This window comes from Myotis lucifugus, unplaced genomic scaffold, assembly GCF_000147115.1.
Source record: "Myotis lucifugus unplaced genomic scaffold, Myoluc2.0 scaffold_76, whole genome shotgun sequence".
NCBI classification, from domain to species: domain Eukaryota; kingdom Metazoa; phylum Chordata; class Mammalia; order Chiroptera; family Vespertilionidae; genus Myotis; species Myotis lucifugus.
Genome location: NW_005871124.1, coordinates 3,412,992 through 3,438,181, shown reverse-complemented (window position 1 = coordinate 3,438,181; position 25,190 = coordinate 3,412,992). Strand labels below are relative to the sequence as shown.

The 25,190-nt window shown below is 39.3% G+C and overlaps 1 protein-coding gene across 1 annotated transcript in view; it reads right to left on the bottom strand.

Annotated features, from left to right (window-relative positions):
* Window positions 1–25,184, bottom strand: part of MAOA (monoamine oxidase A) — a 56,849-nt gene extending 31,665 nt beyond the window's left edge. Inside the window, 3 exon segments of the mRNA XM_006090566.3 lie at window positions 4,988–5,125; window positions 12,259–12,353; window positions 24,391–25,184. Coding sequence (XP_006090628.1) covers window positions 4,988–5,125; window positions 12,259–12,353; window positions 24,391–24,898 — 741 coding nt within the window. The 5' untranslated portion in view covers window positions 24,899–25,184.
* Window positions 25,185–25,190: the final 6 nt, after the last annotated feature.

The following is a 25,190-nucleotide window of genomic DNA, read 5'->3' as shown; positions in this document are numbered from 1 at the left end:
TTTAACACAATAATACAATCCATCTGGTAGTCTTCAGCCTGCGAGAGTGTAACTGCTTACTGAAGGCCAGTGGGGTTCCAGATCTGGAACTCAGGAACTTCTCAAGAAAAGAGAAGAAGCCTCTCTGGTGAATGGCACCACATAAGGCTCCCAGGCACACATCTCATGCCTCAGGAGCCCCTGCTGCCAAAATGGCAGGTCATTTTTGTCATGTCTTAGAACAGTTCATTAGAGGAGTTCACAAGTTGACTTTCTGCCCATTGAATAAGGGGGAAAGTGGTGTAGCCCACAGAACCCTGAGCTTAAGAACTGGAAAGCCTCATTTTGGCTCCTAAATTCTCTGAGCCTCTGTTTTCTCATCTTTAATATGGGGAGGGGGGAGGACAATGTTTATTACTTGGGAAGCTCAAATGAGATAACTCAGAAGGGGTGAATTTAGGTGATGAATAAAAAGGAGACAAAGACATGATAAGTAGCATCTCTACAAGTACCTAAACACCTTTAAATTCTTGTGTTCCCTACTGAGAGGGATTGAAAGTAAAAGTATAACTTTCTTTAAAGACAAAACAAACACATTATGTGAACTGGTATGGAAAGGTGGTAAAAGCAGCTTTAAAATAAATGTCCCTAGCCCTGGCCATGTGGCTCAGTTGGGTAGAGCGTTGTCCCATACACCAAAAGGTTGTGGATTTGATTCCTGGTCAGGGCTCATACCTAGGTTGCAGGTTTGATCCTGGTCAGGATGTGTATGGGAGGCAACCAATGGATGTTTCTCTCTCACATTTCTTTCTCTCTCTCTCTCTCTCTCTCTCTCTCTCTCTCTCTCTTCTCAGGTGAGGATTAAAAATAATTAATAAATAAATAACTAAATGTCCCTAATCCAAAAGAAACACTATTGTAAGCAAGGGGTCCAACACATACATGGCAAACATTAAAACAAACACCAACAAAAATATATCTTCTGCTTTCAACACAGCCTACTGACTAAACCAAAGTTCATCTCTTAGCAATAACAACAAGAAATTACTTAGCATTCCACATTCTGAAAAGCCTTTGATTACAGTTGTTGGCATAGAAACCTGGAGTAAATAGCTATGGGAAGAACAGATAAGTGCAAGGAAAAAATACTTGCTGAGCTGTTACTATCAGGAAAGCATACTTTGTTTCAAATGAATCTTTACCACACCATTCTCTAAAAAAAGACTGTGTGGTATACATTTATAGTCTCTAATTTTACTTCGAGAGGATGTGAAAAGCAGAGAGAAAGTCAGAATACATGAATATGCCAATTTATCCTTCAAAGCAGCTCCTGAAAAACGTGTTGCTCCTCCTCTGGTAGTGTTCTCCATCTCCACCCCCTACCTGCACTATAATGATCTGAAGGAACTGATGGGGGAAAAAATCAAGCATTTCCTCCTTTCTCCCCAAGACCTGGCAGTGCAAATTTAACAGAAAGGTTTCACAACCCAATGAAACTCACCCGTAAAACAATCATAATAATGTGCATTTTATTTACTAATACAAATAATGAATGAATCAATCCAAGAGGTATTCAAGTCCATCTGCTCCCCTTACAACATCCAAAGAAAAAGAATCATTACAGAGGACATTTTAAACCTACCTAGCTAATGCCACTTCAAATCCATATTTTAGGTTAAACATACATGATTAATTTATATTAATTTCACAAATCAGAGCTAATCTCCCAAATAAAGCCATATCCAATTCATAATATTCATAAAACCTGTTCACTGTCAATACCAGTCAAGAACCTTTTATATAATAACTAGGAGCCCAGCACACGATTCAAAACCGTGCGGCGCCACCCACCCTCTAGTCCGGCCCTGCCTCGCTCTCTGGGCCCTGCAGCAGCAGCAGCCGCTGCCGGTCCAGCCCTGCCTCCTTCTCCAGCCCTTGAAGCAGCCGTGGCCATGGCCGCTGCTGATCAGGCCCTCCCCCAAAACAGGTGCAAAGAGGCCCCTGCCGCCCCACCCCCAACGCTGCACGAGCAACCTCCTCCTGTCTGGTCGACCCGTTACATTACGGCATCCTGGTTAATTAGTGTGTGTGTGTATAGATAGATATAGATAGATATAGATATAGATATAGATTAGATATAGATACAGATACAGATACAGATACAGATACAGATATAGATATAGATATATTAAGGAACTACTAAACCAAAATTAGAATATGGGTTCTCTTCACAAGATTCAGGAAGGACAAAGGCAGAAATGTTGGGTATAATTTTTTTAACCCTCACCTGGGGATATGTTTTTATTGACTTTTAGATGGCCAGCTCCATGTGAGCAGCAACTTAGATCATGTGCCCGCCAATGTGGTTCCAGCCTGGAACGATATCTGGTCCAGAGTAGACTGCTTCAGGGAACCAGATGGTGAGATACCTTCCAATGGACTTGTGTTCAGCCCAAAAATATTGGAAGGCCAGTACACTTCATTCAGGACCCTCAGTGTCATTTCCTAAGCCACATATTGGAATCACAAAGAGCGTGCAGTCAGGCGGTAGGCAGACTGTTACTAGCTATATAGCCTGTCAAGTCACTTTACCTGTCTGAGCCTCTGTTTTCTCCTGTGTAAAAAGTAGATAACCATGTCTGCCCAACAGGGTGGATGCAAGTGTTTAAGGAGTTGATGTATAAAAAACACTTAAGTGTTTATTGTGAGGCTCCCAGAAAAAAAAAAATCTCTCAGCACCTGAAAGTTACAGAGGAAGAGATTATGAGCATGAATCTGCTGCTCAGGTTCTAGGACAGCGGTTCTCAACCTGTGGGTCGCCACCCCTTTGGCGGTGGAACGACCCTTTCACAGGGGTCGCCTAAGACCATCCTGCATATCAGATATTTACATGACGATTCATCACAGTAGCAACATGACAGTTATGAAGTAGCAACGAAAATAATTGTATGGTTGGGTCACAACATGAGGAACTGTGTTTAAAGGGCCAGAAGGTTGAGAACCACTGTTCTAGGATAACCATTAGCTTCATTTGCTTCCCAATTGGACTGGAGAGTAAATGTACATGACTACTTAACTAGTAGTTAAGTGCAAAGGATTTGGTCTCTCTTTCTATATTAAATGTACTAATACACATAAAAGTACTCAATATGTTAGCTGCTATTATTCTTATCATTGTTATTACTTACCAGTCCAGAGAAAAGCCATGCCCTGCAGAAAAGAGGAAGTGGAAAGCAACAGGGGTTTTTCCTTCTTGATTGTGGCCTATTGAAGCCAGTATTCCTAAATACTTTTTATACTTTTTTTATTCCTTTGTTGACCTCTGAACCCACAGTTTTTCTAAAAGCTACTGGTTTGTTTGTTTTTCTCTTATGTCACTGCCAAGACTCTCCCAAGCATCCCAAACCACGTGGCTATCAGTTTCCCAAGATTCCCGACCTACCTGATTGGGCATTGGTGTGCATACATCACAAGCATCCCTAACTCCTAGCTCCAAAAGGCCTGGGAGACACTAGACCAGCCGTGGGCAAACTACGGCCCACAGGCCGGATCCGGCCCGTTTGAAATGAATAAAACTAAAAAAAAAAAAAAAGACCGTACCCTTTTATGTAATGATGTTTACTTTGAATTTATATTAGTTCACACAAATACTCCATCCATGCTTTTGTTCCGGCCCTCCGGTCCAGTTTAAGAACCCATTGTGGCCCTCGAGTCAAAAAGTTTGCCCACCCCTACACTAGACTCACCTAATTGCCTGGAGTTTAGTGGGGGGACAGCTGTGTATATTGAGCAGTGATGTGGATACTGGCATGGGAATCCTGATTTTAGAATGAGTAAGCAACCCCTGCCCTAGCGATGCTAGTTCCAGGATGTGGGCTGCAATGTCAGATTGGAAACCTGCCTCCTCAAGACACAGTTCCAGACTCCAGCTGCTCTGTTTGGCTTCACTAAGACAGAAAAACACTGGCGACAGCTGCTGCTTCTTGAGTGGATATCAGCATTTAGAGTTTAAACAATCATGTGTTTAAACAGCAGGGAACTGCACAGCCAAGCTAGACTTTGCCAGAGTCAAGCCTAGGTACAGAGGAAATTATCAAGGTGGGTAAAGAAATGCCAGATAAGAAGAAAAATAAAGCCCCAGCCTAGCTGGTTTGGCGCAGTGGATAGAGCGTTGGCCTGCGGACCAAAGGGTCCCAGGTTCAATTCCGGTCAAGGGCACATGCCTGGGTTGCAGCCTCGATGCCCCCAGATCCTGCAGGAGGCAGCCAATCAATGATTCTCTCTCATCATTGATGTTTTTATCTCTCTCTCCCTTTCCCTTCCTCTCTGAAATCAATACAAAATATATTTTAAAAAAGAAGAAGAATGAATAACCTAGTCAAATTCTTAAAAAGTGGCCTCTGCCAGGCCAATGTGGCTCAGTGGATTGAGCATCATCCCATGCACCAAGAGGTCACTGGTTCGATTCCCAGTTAGGGCAGGCAGCCGATTGATGTTTCTCTCTCATCAATGTTTTTCTCTCTCCCTCTCCCTTCCCCTCTCTCTAAAAAACTATTAAAAACATATTTTTAAAAAGTGACCCCAAACTACTGTGTTTCTTGGGGCCTTAGAATTGCATCATAGGTGCCTCAAGGGTTTCCAGGGGCTGTGTGTGTGTGTGTGTGTGTGTGTCTATCACAGGCACCCCCATACTCCAGAGAGGGGAGGAAAGGAAACTGAGAGCCTCCCACCCTACTCTGGTTGGACTGGGGTTGGGGTGAAGCCTTCCCGGGCCACACTGGGTGATGTGGAAGAGAGCCAAGCTGAGACAGGACCTCTTGCAGTAACTCCAGGAGTTCACAGACATTTTTTTAAGGTAAAGAAAAAAGAAAAGAAAGGCAGAATACTACTTGAAAGCCAAGGACCTATTTTTATGAATGCTTTCAGAAAAAAAGTCAAAAACCAAACCAAATATCTTCCCAAATACAATACTCCCCCATTGGTCCCTTGAGTAAAATATCAGGCTTACCTTGACATATTGTACAACACGTTCGTTTACGTTCACTTTGTAAGTTTTTAAGCCCAGCTCCTTAGACAACCTTAGGATCCTGTTCTGGGTGGGTCCCACATAAGCCCCGCCAACATCTACGTAATCAACATGTTTATTCTGCAAAGAGAAAAAAGTGTTCAGAAGACTTTAGTTAAAACTTGAAAAAAAAAGTTTGTCTTAAGATAATAAAGCATTTATTTTTTATAACTTAAATGTGCCTTACATCTCTCTGATAAATTGCAACTCAAAAATAGCAGTCCTTTCTCTTCCACTCATAAATCCTGTATGATATTTATCACCAATCAACCCCATTTGCATAGTTATTGGTGAGGCCAATTCAACAATGACATACATAAAGAACAAAGAACACTGTAATATATCCTGCCAATCTGGAATCTTTTTAAAGTGTTCAGGTTATTTTATATGCTTTTCTTTGGGGTATGTTGCTGGAGGAGTCACTCAAGGATTTATTAGGCCTAGTTCTCTGATTTCCAAAGATGAAATCTTAAATCAGCCTACGCTGATGGGCTCTTTAGCTGATTTTAAACACTTGCAGGGAAGAATGCATCATAGGAAAAAGATTACAAAAAGGTATTAAAAAAGATTCATATACCTAACAAATTAGTTTATAAGTAGGCAAGGGTTCTTTCTTAAACTGAATTTTACTTTACTCCTCTTAAATGCAGTTCTCCATTTTCCCAGCTTCTTTTTTATTAACACATTCCCCAATGATTTAATCAGTAAATTAAATAATGGTGAGTTATAAGTCCTTCATGTCTTTGTAATAACTTCATATGTGTCTTACTACTTTGTTGTTTATACCAGTTCTTATTCATGTTGCCTCTTCTCCTTGTTTGCCTAATTATATTTTATTGCATGCCAGTCACTGAATTTGAAAAACATGGAAATACTTTTAATCCTAGGAGATGATATCTTTCTTAGAAACGATTCATGTTTGCTTCTGCCCAACACCTAGGTTTGCTAACAATACCAGGTAACTTTATTGCATTTTCTGTCCTGGAGGATTTGAAGCTGGGCTGAAATGCACACATGGGCTAATACTTTTGCAATTTGCCCTTAGTCCTAGGACACAGTCCAGCCCAAAGCACAAGGAGTTTGCCAGCACTTCCCTCCACACACAAACACTTTTCTGAACTCTGGACTTGACCTTCAGTTGCCCTAGCTTTGTAAGACTTTTGAAAGTACTACTCAGCCTCTCACTTGCTTCTTCAGTGGTCAGCAAACTCCTCCCTCCCCACCATACTGGTAGGGGGATAAGTAGGTCAGTCTTTTCCTTCTGGATGTAGAAGGGTTGGGACAATTTACCTACTCTGTATTTCCATAATATTGTCAAGTATTATTCAACCTTGACTTCCTAAAGTAACCCAATCTCATATTATCTTATTATTGCAGGAAATGCTTTGCTAACTTTTTGTTCAAGCTTTTTGCTTATGTTCATAAATGAGATTGAGATCCTCCCATGATTCTCCTTTCTTCTACAGCCCTTGTCTATTTTAATATACAAAATTAATTAAATGATCTCTTTGAACATTAGGTAGGACACACCTATAGAGCTATCTAGGGTTAGTGTTTTCATTGTGGGAAAATAAACTAAAAATTCAATTTATTTTGAGGCAAAAGCACTACTCATACTTTCTATGTCTTCTTAACTCAGTGTTAATTTTAATAAATTATATTTTTCTTGTGATATATGCATTTTGTGTATGCTTCAAAACTATTGGTTTAGCCTTGACCGGTTTGGCTCAGCGGATAGAGCGTCGGCCTGCGGACTCAAGGGTCCCAGGTTCGATTCCGGTCAAGGGCATGTACCTTGGTTGCGGGCACATCCCCAGTGGGGAGTGTGCAGGAGGCAGCTGATCGATGTTTCTCTCTCATCGATGTTTCTAACTCTCTATCCCTCTCCCTTCCTCTCTGTAAAAAAATCAATAAAATATATTAAAAAAAAACTATTGGTTTAAAGTTCATGACATCTTTTTATTTATTTATTCTTTATTACATCAGTAGTTATATCTTCATTTTTATCCCTTTAATTATTTTTTGATGTCTCTTTTTTCTTTAAAAATATTATGAGTTATCTTTTTTCCATAAATCTCTTCAAAGAATCAACCTTTGTTTCACTGATCCTCTTTAATAGGTATTTATTTTCTTATCATTTATTTATGCTATTTTTTCCCTCTTTAGGATTTATTAGACTCTTAATTTTCTAACTACTTGCATGCTTAGTTTATTCATACTGAGCTTTTTTCCCATTTCTTTTTAGGCTATAAATTTTCCTCTAAGTATTGTTTTAGTTATATCCATAACTTTATTCTATCATTTCCATTATTGTGCAGTTCTAAGTATTTTCAAATTTCTATTACACTTTCTCTCTAAATCCGTTTCTAAAAGTCCTATTGTATTTTAATTTCCATAGACGAAACGGTTTTTAGTTATGTTTCTGTCATAACTGTACTGTGGTCAAAGAATGTGGTTTATATGATAACAATCCTTGAGGCTCACTTTATGACATATCACATGGTCAATTTTCAAAGATTTTCCCACTTTTACACAACATACAGTCTATAAGCTTTATGCATATTCTATACATATCCATTAGAATAACATTGTGTTCAGCCTTTTTTGTTTGCTTACTTTATTATTTAGAAATGTATGCTTAAAATCTCTTCTATAGGGCATTTATAATTTATTTTATTTTGCTTAATCCCTACACATATTTCACCCAGCCCCGCAACCTTCCACCCCCCCCCCGCCCCTCTGACAGCTATAAGCTATAGTCTGTTATCTATCTATAAGTCTGCATCTATTTTGTTAGTTTATTTTGTTCATTAGCTTCCAAATGTAAGCAAAATCATATGGTATTTGTCTTTCTCTCACTGGCCTATTTCACTCAGCAGGGCATTGTAAGGACACTGGCTTTTACTCTGAGTGAGGAGAGCCATTGAAAGGTTTTCACCAGAAAAGTACCAAGGTCTGATTTAGATTAGGAAGGCTCATTCTAGATGCTGCAATAGGACTTGATTATAAGAAGCAATTGTGAAAGCAGGGAAATCAGTTAGAAGGCTATTGTAGTAATTTGCCCTAGAGATGAATTCTGGATCTATTCTGAAGGCAGAGCTAAAAGAATTTCCTGACAGAATGAATGTTGAGCATGAATCCACATTTTTTAAAAAGTTGCCATCCTCTGATATGAGGAAGGCTGCTGGAATAGCGATGTTGATGAAGATGATCAAAAGTTCAATTTAGATATGTTAAATTTGAGATATCTGTTCAACGTCTAGGAGACCTGCAAATTTCTAACTTCCTAGACAGAGCAGCATATATATTTTATTCAGCATTTTACTTACTTCAATGGGGAGTTAATCGCGGTTTCTATTAACTCAGTGGTTCTCAACCTTCTGGCCCTTTAAATACAGTTCCTCATGTTGTGACCCAACCATAAAATTATTTTTGTGCTACTTTATAACTGTAATGTTGCTACTGTTATGAATCGTAATGTAAATATCTGATATGCAGGATGGTCATAGGCGACCCCTGTGAAAGGATCGTTCCACCGCCAAAGGGGTCGCGACCCACAGGGTGAGAACCGTTGCATTAACTAGAAATGAAGTGTTCCTTGGACCTTTTATTCTGTCCCTCATATAACTCGTACGTCCCCTTTACTAACTATTGGTGCTTTCCTCCAAACTCTCTCTAGTCTCCAACATCTTTTTTAAGAGATGAAGAAGGAAACTGGCATCAGTGCTCCAATAAATTTCTAGGCTTCAACAAAGACTGCAAGAGAACTTTGAAACATGATGGCTTTAAAACACTGATACTATCCTTACAGTAAATAACTCTAAATGAAGCAATAAAAAAATATGAAACTCTAACAGAATGTTTCTTTATAAAGTTGAAACATTCTAAAGGAGGTGCCCCAGATTCAGTCTGAAGATACTAGTATCATAATACCACATTCTGCCATGTCGTACCTCAGTCTTTTGGATTTTGATTTCAATCTCATTACTCAGTCTTTGAAGAGGACATGAACATGTAACCCTATTAGAAAACAAATGTACCATGCCTGTTGTAGCCCTGTAGGCATTTCAACTTCATTAATTTTGTTCTGAAGAGTTATACACGTGTCACTCTAGAAAAAATTGGGAAGTTCTGAACGAATAGAAAATCTATCTTAACCCAGCTGCCAAGTGACAATATAAAATTTGACATTTCAGTACTTAAAGATCCAGAGTAATTTTTATGACACCTCCTCACCAAGTAATCCTGATTGATTATGCTATTAGAAATAATTATAATAATATTCAATTCAGTTTCTTATTAAATGCCATTTCTGTCCCTGTTTCCTAAATCCCTTTTTTTCTCCTATTCATTTGAAATCTTATAAATGTTAAATACTAGTTTCCAAGCATTTCAGAGTTACTTTCCCATATACCGAAAGGGAGTTATAATATCATGATCAATACACAATAGTTCTTGTACAGTATTGATATATATAAATTATGCAGCATGAAAAAGCAGCCTGGGGCAATAACAAGATAGAATTCTCATTTCCCTTATACAAATACATTTGTTCTTAACTGAAAATCTCCAGCATGACTGATGCTCCTATTTAATAACCAAAAGGTTTTAGAGATAAGAAAAGTAGGGCTAAGGGACAACTTAATAACTAGCTCTAAAATGAAGGAATAGCTTCCAGAAAATGACACTGGAATCATATCTAATAAGGTCGTACAGGCAGAATATGCAAATCTTTTGAACTACAAACACTTGCCTTCAATTAGAATTTGAGTTGGAAGGGAACTCCAAATACATATAAATTATATCTCAGTGCTCAGATGAGAAAACTTAGATGTAAAGTGCTAATAGGACTTACCCAGGGTAAGACAATGTATCAAGCCAGTACAGGGGCCAGAATCCCAGCCTCTTAACTTCTGAGACCAATAGCCTCCCAGTGGGCTACATCTGAGGAAGCACTCAGAAATTCTCCAGATACAATTAATCTGGATTTATAGTAACTTAAAGCAAGCAAGCCAGCAGACATGTATCATAGAGCACTTCTGTAGTATTTCTTGGCAAAATGCAGATTCAGCTTCAGCAGGCCTGAAATTCTGCACTTCTATCAAGTTCTCAGGTGCTTCTGAAACTGCTGGTCTACAGGACACTTTAAGTAGCAAGGCTACAGAGCACTCTTAGAGTTGAGCAAAGTGGAAATGGACCCATGATACATCCCTGTACATCTAAAAAGGTAGGAAGTGAATGGCAGAGGGGAGCATAGCATGGTGTGGCAAACTGCTGGTGTAATATCCTAGTTTAGATGTTCTTGGTTGGCTATTCCATATCCATTCATAGTCCCTTTCCCATGCCTGCTTTTATTATGCATCCTGAAAATGTTAAATACTTTCCCAGACTCCCTAGCAGCGAGGATAGCTATGTGCCCCAACTCTGGCTGATGGGACTCAAGCAAATGTATGCTGGGGTCTTCTGGTAAAGGAAAAACTTAGTTGCAGGTAAGATTTGGGCCACCTCTTCATGCTCTTTCCTGCCTTAAAAGAGAATTTGATGCTTAGAGAGGCAGGCCCCATCTGGTGACCATGAGGCAATAAGCCAACATATAAAGAAAGACTGAGTTGAAAGACTGAAGGAGCATAGGCTTGCTGACAAAGCTGAACCCCTGCAGTAGCCTGGACTACCTACCACCAGACTTCTTCTTATGTAGAATAACTGAATGTTTGTATTGCTTAAGCCATTCTTATTATCACTGTATAGATATTCTTTTATATGTCAGATACATATTCTAATTAGAAGGATGCTTCCTCGCTCCTTCCAGTCATTTCAACAGTTCAGTTTTGTCCTTACAGCCAACCCCCAGCCTTTAACACTCTGTGTGCTCTAACAAAGAGTCTCATAAATGCTCTTCTAACTGACAAACACAAGGGTCCTTTCCGTCTTCATCGTATATCCAATGCTTATGCTATTTGACTCTTTATCATCCCTTCCTCTTTCCTCTACTGATTTGCATGGCACTGCTCTAGTCTGGTCCTCTTCCTCTGCCTCTACTGCTTTCCTCTCACTCCTCTGCCTCTCCCCCCCCCCACTTAAATCTGCATGCTCCCCAAATTTCCATGTTTGGCCCTATTTCCTTCCCACCCGATGTCCTCCCACTGTGTACTTTCATCAGCTCCCACAGATTCAACCACCTGCAACCATTTCATTGAGTTAGTAGTAAACAAGTTAGTGTTCATTTTTCCAGAATGATGCTAGAAGCCCGAGTACAGGCACACCTTGGAGAGACTGTATGTTTAGCTCCAGACCACAGCAATAAAGTGAATATCCAATAAAAGGAGTCATACAATATTTTTGGTATCTCAGTGCATATCAAAGTTATGTTTATACTATACTGCAGTCTATGAAGTGTATAACAGCATTATGTCTAAAAAACAATGTACACACCTTCATTTAAAAAAAATGTATTGCTGAAGAAATGCTAACCATCATCTGAGCCTTCAGCAAATCATAATCATTTTGCTGGTAGAGAATTCTACCATCAATTTGTAAAATATGCAATGTCTGCAAAGGGCCATAAATCAATGTGCAATAAGACACAGTGTGCCTGTACGAAGAGCAGTGATGTAATGAAAACTGGGTTTCTTCTCATGTCTAGCTGACCCCACCTGAGCAAAAAGTGCCTCTGGCAGCAGCACACCTCTAAGGGAACAAGGACCAAGAACAAGTTGCACAAAAATATGTTGCATTTGTTTCTCCGTATTGTAGCTACACCTCTTTTAAGTTGTGAACCCTTGGATAAATAAATAAGGAACCTATACTAAGTGCGTGTGTGTGTGTGTGTGTGTGTGTGTGTGTGAGCACGCGCGCGTGCGCACGCATGTGTGTTGTGCTGTATAGTTACTTTGAGTCCAGTCAAACCATAACCTCCCCCAAGACACTACAGACTCTATTTAGATCTTTAGTATGGAAATTATGACGCTGTACTAAAGTTATTTGTCCTTTGTGTTCTTCATTAGAATGCAAGCTCCTGACGGTCAGAGGCTGTTACTCTTTTGGTGAGCGCTTGTTGAAAAGAAGGGACACTTATTTGATGGAGTACTTTAGGGCTATCGAGGACAAATGGCTTCGCTGCATGGACTCTTGAGATCTCTTCTAGCTCTGTGTATTCCAAAGACCCCACTTATAGTTTGTGTGAGATACTATATATAAGTATTTAAATCACTTACTCTTATAGTGTATGTTCTACCTCCAACTCTGTCCCGGGCTTCTAAAACCAAAACATCAACTTCATGTTCAGCTAACAGTTTAGCAGCAGACAATCCTTAAAGGGGAAAAAAAAGAAAAACAAAATCAAAGAACATATTAACATATAAACATGAAACATACAAAATTTAACCAGGTCTACACATAAAATTAATGCAGGGCACAATACACAACCCATTGATTTTGCTGTCTTTCAATAAATTCTGACCACACTGTGATTAATTGGACCACCAATTTTATAATCTGTTATATATATTAAACTATCTATCATACTTTTATTATCTATCATAAGGTTGGTTGAAAAAGTATAATAATTTTAAAAGTACATATTTTTTGTTTTTTGATAATCAAATCACATTTAAGAGGACTTAGTGTAAGGTGGGTACTGGAAATATCGGGGTGAGGAGGAATCACTTTGATTTTCTAACCACTATGCTGTACACCTAAACTAATACAAAATAATACTGAATAAAGACTGTAATTGAAAAATAAAATAAAAAAAGAAGTGGGGAGTTATGTCCCACTTCCTTGAGGGTGAAATATGGACATGAATTATTTAGAATTCTCCTGCTCAGGAGATATTTATTTATTTGTTTGTTTATTTATTTATTTATGTTAGTATGGACTCATAAATGGCTACTTTATACTTTGAGTTATAATCCAACTAGAGGCCCGGAGCATGACATTCATGCACTGGGGGGGCGGTGGTCCTTCAGCCTGGCCTGCACCCTCTTGCAGTCTGGGACCCCTCGGGGGATGTCTGCCTGCCGGCTTACATCTGCAATGAAACCTTCAAGGAAAAGGTTCTTTGCTTCCTGGGATATAAATCTCAATTATCTTGTCACTGTGAAATCTCGTTTGGCGCTTACTCCTGCCTTCTTTACCTAACTAAGGTTTTTCCTTTACCTTGCATCTTTAAGCATAATCACAATGCTCTCTTTCAGAAAAAAAAAAGAAATTGGCCCATTTCAGTCATGCCACCCTTTCCAGTTAAATTTCTGGTTTTCCTTCCACAACAGATGATCTAGTACCTCCACCTCCTCACCAGAACAAACCTTAAAAAGTAGCATAGTCCTCACAAAAAAATGTCTGGTGACCCTACTATTAATATAGATAAGTGATATAATCATCAGTCACACCATCCCTGTTATCCTGTTTTATTTTTCTTCTTAGCACACATTGCCACCTGGCACATTATAAATATTAGAAGTCAGCAGAGTCTAAATACTGATAGTACATTTTCTGATCTTTGGACCAGTATTGAACTTTTTAGCAAAAAACAAGAGAGCATCATGTACACACACATTTATTTGGTACATTCAACCTTTTCTATCTATCTATCTATCTATCTATCTATCTATCTATCTATCTCAGTGGTTCTCAACCTTCCTAATGCCGCGACCCTTTAATACAGTTCCTCATGTTGTGGTGACCCCCAATTTCATTGTTACAAATTGAACATAATTAAAGCATAGTGATTAATCACAAAAACAATATGTAGTTATATATGTGTTTTCCAATGGTCTTAGGCGACCCCTGTGAAAGGGTTGCTCAACCCCCAAAGGGTCACGACCCACAGGTTGAGAACCAATGATCTATCTATTCACCCATCCATACATTCACCCATCCATTCATTCATACATACATACATCTATCTGTATATCCATCTATATTTTCTGCTTCCTTTCAGAAATAATCTCTGCTTTTGAAAACACCAAATCTTCTAATCCCTTTGATAAGCTCAAAGACAGTGTTGTCTCAAATGATAAATAGATAAAAACTAACAATTAATTTCAATTTGTACTGAATTGGACAGACTGTCTAGACAGCCCTAATCTATTTAATTATTGTTCAGCATTCGTCTTCACTTTAGATAAATGGATCTCACCCAAGTTGGGGAATGCAATTACCCTTTATTCATTATTTGCTCTATTCTTTCATTGAAACTTAAAATACACCAAGGGCGCTCCACACTGCTCTCCTCAGATTCTGCACACTAAGATGCACTGGGGTTTAAAGCAGTAGATTCCAAAATGTTTTATGGAACACTAGTCCTCAAGATGCTCAAGGGAAAGTATCAATATTCATGGAAGTTGGAATATCTCATGTTGTTTCTCCTTCTGGGAAATGTGTGGTGCGCACTGGCATATTAAAGGCCCTGATAAGTCCTACAGTGAAGACACCTGTTTAACTTAGCATTTCTCTACCCTCTGCCTTTAAAAAAAATAAAAAACAAAAAACTATACCTCAAAACATACTTTTCAAAAGCTGATTTCATATTGTAAAACGTTGTTCACATATTTACAGTAATAAAGTCCCCTGTGCAGGTTTTCAGATGAACAATGCCTAGAGCAAAAGCTAAGAGTATTGAAACAAAGTTTTAATGTAGCTCTGGCTTATGCTCTGCTGACTCTCCTAGTTCTTTCTGTTTATTCTTAAAAGTGACACGTTTCTTTAACTTTGACATTTGTTACCACTTTGGAATGTGTATAATATGCATCATATTGAAATTTTAAAGTTAATGTTCTATTATTCAGTGAAATTGTCTCTGGTCAACAGAATTCTTACATAACTACATATTTGGATTCTTGGACCGAATACTCTGAGGACAATAAAAAATATACTCAAACATCAGCTCATACTGAAGTTTTAGAAGCAATATTCCTTAAGCGGGAAAATAGAGAGTAAAAACCATAAATTTTGTTCAAGACACATAGTGACCACTCACTCAAGAAATATTTATCAAGTGAATAAACAAATGAATGAATGAACAGATACATGCAAGAAAAAAAGGGCTTTAATTTAAGCCACATGTCACAGTGAATTTGCTTAATCTGGAAATGGTTATATTAAAGGTCATTTTCATTACATTTCAGGATGCACCCAAAATCCATACCACTTCGTCAAGCATTGTTTCCTCCATGAAATCCTTTCCTTGTCACTCATTTACTGCTCCCTTCTCTGCATCACCACTGAACCCCTGAACCAACCTCAAGCACCTATGTTTCACATGGTCCCTGGAGAGACAAATGAACTGACAGATAAACTAGAGAGCTGAACTCTTCCATTTGGGTCCGAATTTTGTCAAATGCTTCAATGACCAATGATCTTTGTAAGTTATTACAAATGCATATTAAATCAGGAATGTATAGTCATGCACGGTATAATGCCATTTTAAAGGTCAATGACAGGCAGCATATACAATGATGGTATACCATACAGTCTAGGTGTGTAGTGAGCTATACCATCCAGGTTTATATAAGTACACTCCACAGTATTTGCACAATGACATATCACCTAAGAATGCATTTCTCAGAACATATCCCCATCCTTAAGCGGCACATGACTGTATTTAACATCAATGGCTTCACTTCAATATGTAAGATCTGCAAATACCAGTCTTAGAAAACTACTAAAAAAATCACATCAATCACCAAAGCCTTCCATTTTGTTCACCAGATTATTTCGTTTCAAACCATGTCAGGTTCACTGTTCTATTTATTATGGTCTTAATGTAGGAAATGCAGATGCCTTATATTTCAACCAGTATGTCTTGACTTTTTGTCACTGTCTATTTATAAATTCATTCCTAGTAACTGTCTAATGACCTAATAAATCCTTTGAATTCTTGTTTTTCACAGCTTCTGTGAAGTCTCGGTATGAACCCCAAATATTTACACTACAGGGACAATGACACTGAAAAGGTTTCTGTAACATCAGATGTTGGCCTGGTATAGAAAAAAAAAAGTCTATGCATAAAAATACGCATATTTTTTGGTGAAAAGGTCCAATAGCTTTCATCAGATACAAAGGGACATTTGCTCCCAAAGGTTAAGAACCGCTTATCTAAAGTATTCAATCATTATGCATTATCTTACAAATACTAGGAATGACTTTTTTTAAAAAAAGAAGTAAATTCTATATATAAAGGCCATTTGACCGAATAGGATGCCCCATATTTTAATTTAAATGTTCATGAATCAGTAACACTTCATGTAATATATTTTAAAGTATAAGTTACTGTGTAACAACAGTCACTACTAGGTTTTAGACCAGTGGTTCTCAACCTTCTGGCCCTTTAAATACAGTTCCTCATGTTGTGACCCAATCATAAAATTATTTTCGTTGCTACTTCATAACTGTAATGTTGCTACTGTTATGAATCGTCATGTAAATATCTGATAGGCAGGATGGTCTTAGGCAACCCCCGTGAAAGGGTCGTTCGACCGCCAAAGGGGTCGCGACCCACAGATTGAGAACTGCTGTTTTAGACCATCAAACATCAAAGGAAAGCAATAATAAGGTTTTACAGCTCTATGAATGACCCTATAGCAGTGATGGCGAACCTATGACACGAGTGTCAGAGGTGACACACGAACTCATTTTTTTCTTGATTTTTCTTTGTTAAATGGCATTTAAATATATAAAATAAATATCAAAAATATAAGTCTTTGTTTTACTATGGTTGCAAATATCAAAAAATGTCTATATGTGATACAGCACCAGAGTTAAGTTAGGGTTTTTCAAAATGCTGACACGCCGAGCTCAAAAGGTTCGCCATCACTGCCCTATAGAGTACAGGAGCACTGTCCTGACAGTCAATATTTGAGGGGTCCAAAGTGAAGTTATACCACTAAGAATTTTGTGGCATGTGGTACTTGACCCTCTGAATCTCAGTTTTGGTACTTTTGAGCTTTTATAGGCTGCAATGTGTGACCCTTGAGCACGGTTAATATGTAAATGATCTCTGAAAGCTTATTATCTGGTTTTCATGTTCTTACTGACACTCTTACCTAATCAATTGATTAAATATTGCTACAAAATGGGGTTTTAATTACTCTGGCCTAGCAACAACTAGAATAGGGCTTTTAACTAAGGCTCAAAGGAACTGTGGGGAAAGTGTGAATGAGCACCTGTAAGAAAGACCCAGACACTGATTTAAGTTAGTGTAGGACAGTGATTCCCAAAGTGGGCGCTACCGCCCCCTGGTGGGCGCTGCAGCGATCCAGGGGGGGCGGTGATGGCCACAGGTGCATTTGTTTTAACTTTTTTTGTATTACCTCTCCATTCTGAGTTCAATAAATAGTTTCATAATTTCAAACTTCAATGTTTCTAATTTACACCTTTCTTTACTATATTTTACGAAAAAGGTAGAAACATTAATACATATATCTTTCTGTTTAATTGCTATTAAAATTTTTAAAAAATTAATTTCCAGGGGGCGCTGAGTAATATTTTTTCTGGAAAGGGGGTGGTAGGCCAAATAAGTTTGGGAACCACTGGTGTAGGATGTCAAAAATGAAACATGATCCAAACCATTTCCAGAATACCACATGGAAGAAAAAAATGTTGAGAAGGAGTCTGAAAGAGAAAGCTGAAGACTCAGACCTTTAGGAAGCTGCTAATTACTAAAACAATACTGGCAGATATATCACATATAACGTAATCCAATGTTTAATTTTACAAAATGGCAAAACTCTCTGAAGATTTTAAGCAGCCCTAATTCATAATTTTAGACAACATAATGAAGAATACATTAGCTAAGGAAAATACAAATTACTGGTAAAATTATGAAACGTTTTTCAAAATAAACAAACAGTCCTAATAATCAACTTGTCTCAAACCTTACAATATTTCAAAATGTAACTGAACTTCTTTTGATTCATTTTGTGGAGTTCTGAATAACTCAAAGTTAAAATGAAAAGTAACTGTCACTATGAAACCAATCCATTTTATATATATGAAAGTATAGCCTTCAAACAAGTGCTGGCTAGATGTCTACACTCTTGCAAACCCCTGTATGTGATATAAAACTCATAACTTCATTTTTTCTGGGACACCCGAATCCAAACACTGGCAAGATTTGTCATATGTAAAATATGTTTGTCACACCTGCACAAAGATTGTATGACCCAGTATTTGCCAATAGCAGGCTTCTACATTTCTTTTTCTCAATAATTTGTCTCTGTGATCCAATTATACTACAGTTATACAATTATACTATTGTTAAATGTATTTTTCATATTAGCTGAGAATTATGTATAGCTTAAAATCAATTAGCATTGGCAAAATGCTAAAAGTGCCCAATAAATGTCAGATAAACCCCACAGCTCATTCAATCATGAAAATATCAAAATATCAGAACCCAAATAAATGTATTTCTTGTATTCTTTGTTCAACATAAAAAAGTTTACAGAGTTAAAGTATCTTAGTTTATTTTTGAGAAAAACTACAAAATAGGGGCAACAAAGTATCCTAAAAGACAGAAAGTTAATGCTCAGCCTGCATGGAGCCTCAGAGTATCTAAGTAACTAAAGCACCAAAAAGCAGCTGCATTTTTCAAATGTAAGCTTTTCCTTAACACTACAAAATCACAGGTACGTGCTACCAAGTTCTGGGTTAAAATGCCTAAAATGCTCTTAGCAGAAATGATTCTTCAGGCTGGAATATTTCAGCAAAAAGGGAAATTGTGGTATGTTGTTGACTCAATTGTCAAAATTCAAAACATTATCAGCAATCTTCTTGCAAAACAGCTTTTCTGCCTCACGACAGAAAGCTTTAATCCCTGCTGACTTTATGTAGCACCGAGTTCAGGGTGACTAGTGCTCTCAAATCTTTTAGTTGAATAGGTTCATAGATAAAAATCTAGGTGAGTTCTCTATCGCTTAGACCAGTGGTTCTCAACCTTGGCTGCACATTAGAATCACCTGGGAATCTTTTTAAAATCCTGATTTCTGGGTCTCATCCTCCGGAAGGTCTGTTTCTTTGTTACTCATGTTGTGGCCCCACCCCATCACAAAGAAACAGAATTCCGGAGGATGAGGCCCAGAAATCAGGATTTTAAAAAGATTCCCAGGTGATTCTAATGTGCAGCCAAGGTTGAGAACCACTGGCTTAGACACTATTTGAAAATACTTTCTACATGACACTTGGAATTTCCTTTCCAAATATATGGAGAGAAAAAAAAACACAACACACTTTTTAACCAGCCAGGAGTTTACAGCCTTAGGACTACAGTGTTTTCACTGTGCACTCACTAACCATTCACAACTCACCCAGGTAAAAAAACAAAACAAAACATGGGCAGATGTGGCACACAGGGGTGAGCTCAATGGCTACGAGGATCACATTCCTAGAGACACAGTAGGCAATTACTTTCCATCCCTGAAACGCTTGCCATGGGCTTAAAATTAAACACTGCTCATGTATGGATCGCAGTCTCATGACTCAGTACCTGAGCTCCTCTGGTCTCTCCTTTTTGGTATATCTGTTTTTCAACCTCCTATCTCTAACTGTTAAAGTCCTACTTACCTTTCCAGGTCCCAGCACTTTGTTCATATTCACAACATTAATATTTCTCTGACTGAATTAATGTCGATAATTTTCCCACCTGATTACTTCTTGCAAGAGGATGGGGCAGGACACTACTTACCCATTTTTATACACCTCTTTTGTTGTGATCTAGCATACGGTAGAGGCTTCCAAATGCTTGGCCTAGTTTAGGCACCAGAGCCACCTCTGCTCATATTGAACTGCTTTGAGGGATAGACCAGAATCCCTTCCTAGATGTATTCAAAGCTACAGACAGAGGATTAAAATTTTAGGTGACAAGACTGAATAGACTGCCATTTAAAAACCCCTTTGGCCCAAAGATCCTAAAGTATGCAATGTCCCCTTGACAGTGAGCTTTTTTACTCTCTCCCTAAAGAGAGCCAATTCAGAAATTCTCAGTTAATGGCAGATTTTTAAATCTTATGTCACTGGGTTTCTGTCATGTGTTGTTACATTCGCATCAACTCACGAGTAAGAACTAGCATCTAAAGTCAGTGACTGACCCATTATACTTAAAATAACATCGAGAAATAGAGATCGAAAATAAGTGTGACTTATTAGATATAGATTATAAGCACTACAAAAGGAGAGAAAAATCAAGGGGGAGCCAGAATTACCAAGGAAAGGATTCTGAATCAGGTACTGAATAATAGATAGAATATAAATGGTCAGAGAAGCATTTCCATGTTAAGAAAAACAAAAGCAAGAAATGAAGGGGCAAAATAAACCTGGGGTAGCACTGAGGACAGGAGAACCATGTGATTAAAGCTCAAGTCAGTGTTGGGGATAGTAGGAAATGCTACTTGTCCAACAATGAGGGGCCAGATCATTGGAGGTGTGGAGGAGAGTTGAAGAGCTGGTAATAGGCCATTGAAGGTCTTGCAGAAGAGCGAGGTGATGAAAGAAGTGTTTTAAAAAATTAAATCTGGGAGAACATTGCAGGATGGACATGAGGGGAGAACCCAAAGTAAACAGCAGCCCCTAGGAAGATGGTCATGGGGACAGAGGTGTCACTGGGAATGGGAAAAAGGAAAAGCCCAAGAGGAGCTAGAAGGATCTGTTGAATAGGTATAGAAGTTATAGAAAAGCATGTGTCAAAAATGATGGAATGGATATGGTAGTGCCAAAGAGACAGTCAAGGAATTGAAGAAGAGAAGCTGGGTTGGAGAGCAAGGAGGCTTTAGGGCATGTTAAATATGAAGTAAGAACAAGACACTCAACTGTGAAATAGCCAGGAGCATATAAGCTATGAGACTGGAATTTGGAGGAAGAAAAGGATTCAAACTGGAAACTTAAGAGCTTTCTATAGATAAGGGAAGGTTGAAGTCTTGAAAGGAGAAAGAGGGGGCACAAGAGCCCAAAGGTGAACAGCTGAACCTTGAGGCCATTTCAAAAGTAGAAGTTCACAAGAATATGGGCACAATGGAAGAAGTAGAAAAGGAGCAATCAGTGGGGGAAAACCACTCAGGGTCCAATAGTGTCACAGAAAACATGAAAGGAGTTTCAAAAAGGACTTGATGACAGATGATGGATGATGGATAAGGGCCAGAGCATGTAAAAGATACCATCATGCTGCTTACAAACGAGCAGGGGTGTTCCCCCTCTCAACTACTAACATACTATATAATATTATTGAATTGGTGAGTGGACAGAAAAAGAAATTTTGTGGCTGTGAGCTACACTCTGTTTTATGTATCTTAATGACAAAAGAGAGATATATTAATTTGTTGCTATTCTTTGTGCAATCAAAGATATACAAAATGAAAGATAATTCTGCTAATATGGAGTTGATTTTGAGGAATGTCATTGAGAAATGGTACTCTCCTGGGAGCGATTTTGTTATGTAATAGAAGTAATACTGCAGATGAGAAGTACTGGCCATATATTATAAGTGTGTGAGTAATGTATTAAAATATAAGACCTGTCCTGGCCAGTTGCTCAGTGGTTAGAGCATCAGCCCGCAGACCAAAAGGTTGAGAGTTTAATTCCAGGTCAAGGTCACGTACCTTGGTTGCAGGCTCAATCCCTGGGCCCGGTTGGGGCACATGTGGGAGGCAACCAATGGATGTGTCTCTCTTTTATCAATGTTTCTATCTCTCTCTCTGTCTCTCTCTCCTCCCTCCTTTCCACTCTCTCCTCTAAAAAAAAAAATTAATGGAAAAAATATCCTCGGGTGAGGATAAAAAAAAATGTACAAGTCTTGACAAAAGTTACAATAAATAGCCGAAAGCATTTACAACTGATATAGGGAATAGAAAGTCACTCATGAGATACTGCTAAACACACACAAAGAAAATGTGTTTGATTTCTCAGGAGCCCTTGGGAAGTAATACCTCTCTCTCATTTGCTTATGAAACACCCATTCTGTGTGCAAAGTTTATCAAGAGCCAGACTTGCAGCTGTGAACTATCTGGGAAAACACAACAGCCACAAGGCAATGTTTCTAGTCAGTTTTGGCATTTAAAAAATCACCCAAATCTGACTGATAGAGATAATATGAGATGCAGCTGTGAACTATCTGGGAAAACACAACAGCCACAAGGCAATGTTTCTAGTCAGTTTTGGCATTTAAAAAATCACCCACTTCCCCTGATTGGAAAAAAAACACCCAAATTAATAATAGCAACCCTGGACAGATCCAGGTTTCAAAGAATGTTCTAGAATAGGAATCCTGTGCAAGAAATGCCCTTTACTTCCCCTGAATGGAAAAAAAACCCCAAATGAAGCTGGTTATTTATTTAGAATGAGAACCAAAAGGGACCTGCGGTTGTAAGGCCATAAAGCGTAAGGGTCATGAGCTGCATGGTAAAGGGAAAAGAGCAGGTAATCAGGCAGAGGAAAAATAAAAAAAAATATTCCTGAAGAAATACTGGAGCACAGAACAGTGAAAAGACAAGAACAATATCTCAGAAAGAACCCTGAATTGTGAAATATGGATGATGGGAGAGGAGACAGAACTAATTTACATTACACATTCTCATATTTGTTTTCCAGTGATCAACAATCATATTGCTTTAGGATTTTGGAAAAGCAGTCCATTGCAGGCACTCAACAAATGTTTGCTGTGTGAGTGAGTAAATGAATGAATGAAAGCAAGAGAACTACTCCTTTTTAAATTTTTGTTTATTAATTTGAGAGAGAGATCGATTTGTCGTTCCATGAATAGATGCATTCATTGGTTAGTTCTTCTGGTATATAGCCTGACCAGGGATCAAACCTGCAACCTTGATTTATCGGGACGACACTCTAACTAACTGAGCTACCTGCCCAGAGCTGGGAAATATTTCTTTTTCTTACTGTCCACCAGGATCTGCTTTCCTGTGATGCTCCAACATACATGCATGTTTCTGCTGGCACTGGCTGGAGTTGTCAAAGCAACAGCTTATGTCAATCTCTTTTCCGGTGATTAAGACTGTTTATCCTCAACAGGCCAAGTAAAAAGCTATCTTCACCCAAAATTAATTTGTAAGCATGTTGAGAGTCTCCTCAAAAGGTGTATACATAAAAATGGTTTCTGTGGGGCCAGCATACTTACTCCCTGCCTTTCTCCCTCTTTCTAAATCAGACCCTGCAGGTATACTTCAGAAATTATTAACACTCTTCTGAGTTATGGACAGATTAGTGTGGGATTCTCGCTAAAGCTGAAACATAATTTGTAAATTTCAAACATGTATACGAATTATGACAACATAAGTGACAATTTAATATATCAGTCATGAGGGGGTTTCCAGGACAATAGTGAAAGGCCTCATTCACCACTCCATTGGTCAGCTACAAACCTAAGGTAGGACCAGGGGGACTCAGGCCCATCAGCTGGCTCAATACAGGACATGACTGGGAGGAGGGGGAGCTCTTATTAAAAGACACAATAGGACATACCCTGAGTTGACCTTGATCCCAGCTTCACAAAGAGATTCTCTTTGGGCAATAAATGGCCTACATCTTCCTGCAAGCTCTAAAAAAATACAGTGGGAGTAGGTTAAAACTAAGAGCCTGCCCCTCTTTTTCTTTTTTTTATTGATCTTTCTCATTGAGGTAACATAGGTTAATATTGTATAAGTTTCAGGTATACAGCATTCTAATTTGATATCTGTATACACTATACTGTGCTCACCACCTAAATTCTAGTTTTCGTCTGTCTGCATATATTTGAACCTTTTTCTTTAGCAATTCTTCCTCCTTCCTGTTCACTTACCAAATTTTCTAAGGAAAGGCACTTTAAAAAAGAGGAGGACTGGAATAACACTATTACTACATCAACACTACACAAATCCGGATACTGATGCCTTTGCCTGTTGAGGGCAAATGACATGAAATCAGTGAGGCAAAGCAGCCACCTCAGGAATTAGAAGTGAGACCGTTAAATGGGAGAATATCATTTAGCCATTTCCCCGCTAGGTGATTTGACCCTAAACACCTCAGTTTCTTGGTTTTGTAAAATGGAGGCGACTCTATCAACCCCCTGTCAGGCTGCTGAGGGCTGAGAAAATCCACATAAAGTGCTAAATAGAACTGCACAGCAAGAGCTAATTGTTAGCATTTAATAGTAGTAACAAATTATTGTTCCAGCTTCTCCCCATGCACACCACCAACAAAACTGGCACAATCCCCAGTTCTGCACTGCTTGGTCTGGGGGCAGCCACTATTGCACTCTTTCAAATGCACCAAAGAGAACCCCCTCCCCAAATGCCAGGGCGCTCCTGAAAAGCCCCTACTCCAGAGCAACCAGGGACCCTCACGCTACCTGTAAGGTTCACACTGACCTGAGATGCCACCTCCTATCACGACTACGTCGAACAGGTGGCCGGAGACACTCGCCCTCTCCCGACTCGCCATGCTCTGGTTGACAGTCTCCCTGGGAGAGAGGCTGAGGCTGGCCCAGGGTGCGGAGCGCTCTTCTACCCACTCTTCCCCGGAGCCCGGGGGTGGAGCCAGTTCATCCACTGATTGCCAGGCAGCGTCCCGCCCTGAGGGCGGAGCGGATACTTGTACTGACACCCCGCGGGAGTCCCGGGGCGGGTCCGATGCTTCCATTGGCATTCGACTGACACTGGGCGGCACGCGCTGGGTGGACATTCTTGCCAACAGTTGGGAGGAGTCCACAGGAAACGAAGGCTGTGGTCCAGAATGCCGAAGGGGGCGGGACTCCGAGGCCAACCCTCTGGAAGAGCCATGCATCGTGACAGCTTCTTGTGACCAACTACGTGGGGTGCTGAGCACTGAGGACGGGTGGGACCCCTGATTGGCCACTTGCGAGGAGGTCATGGACATGAGCCGTTCTTGTGTTGAACTCCCGGCCGAGCTGTACAACGAGGACGGGGGAGACCCCTGCTCGGCCTCTAGCGAGAAGTTCGAGGAGGCGGTGTCTTCTTGCACCGAACTCCTTTCACTGCCGACTGTTGTTTGCGAGGGGGACCCCTGAATCGACTCTAGGAAAGGGCCATGGAACGGGACAGGTCTTGGTGCAGTAGTTACTTTGGGGGTGCGGACTACTACGGATGACAGTGATTCTTCTGACGACCCCTGGGGGGTGTATGTGGTACATAGGCATTGACCCTGAGTC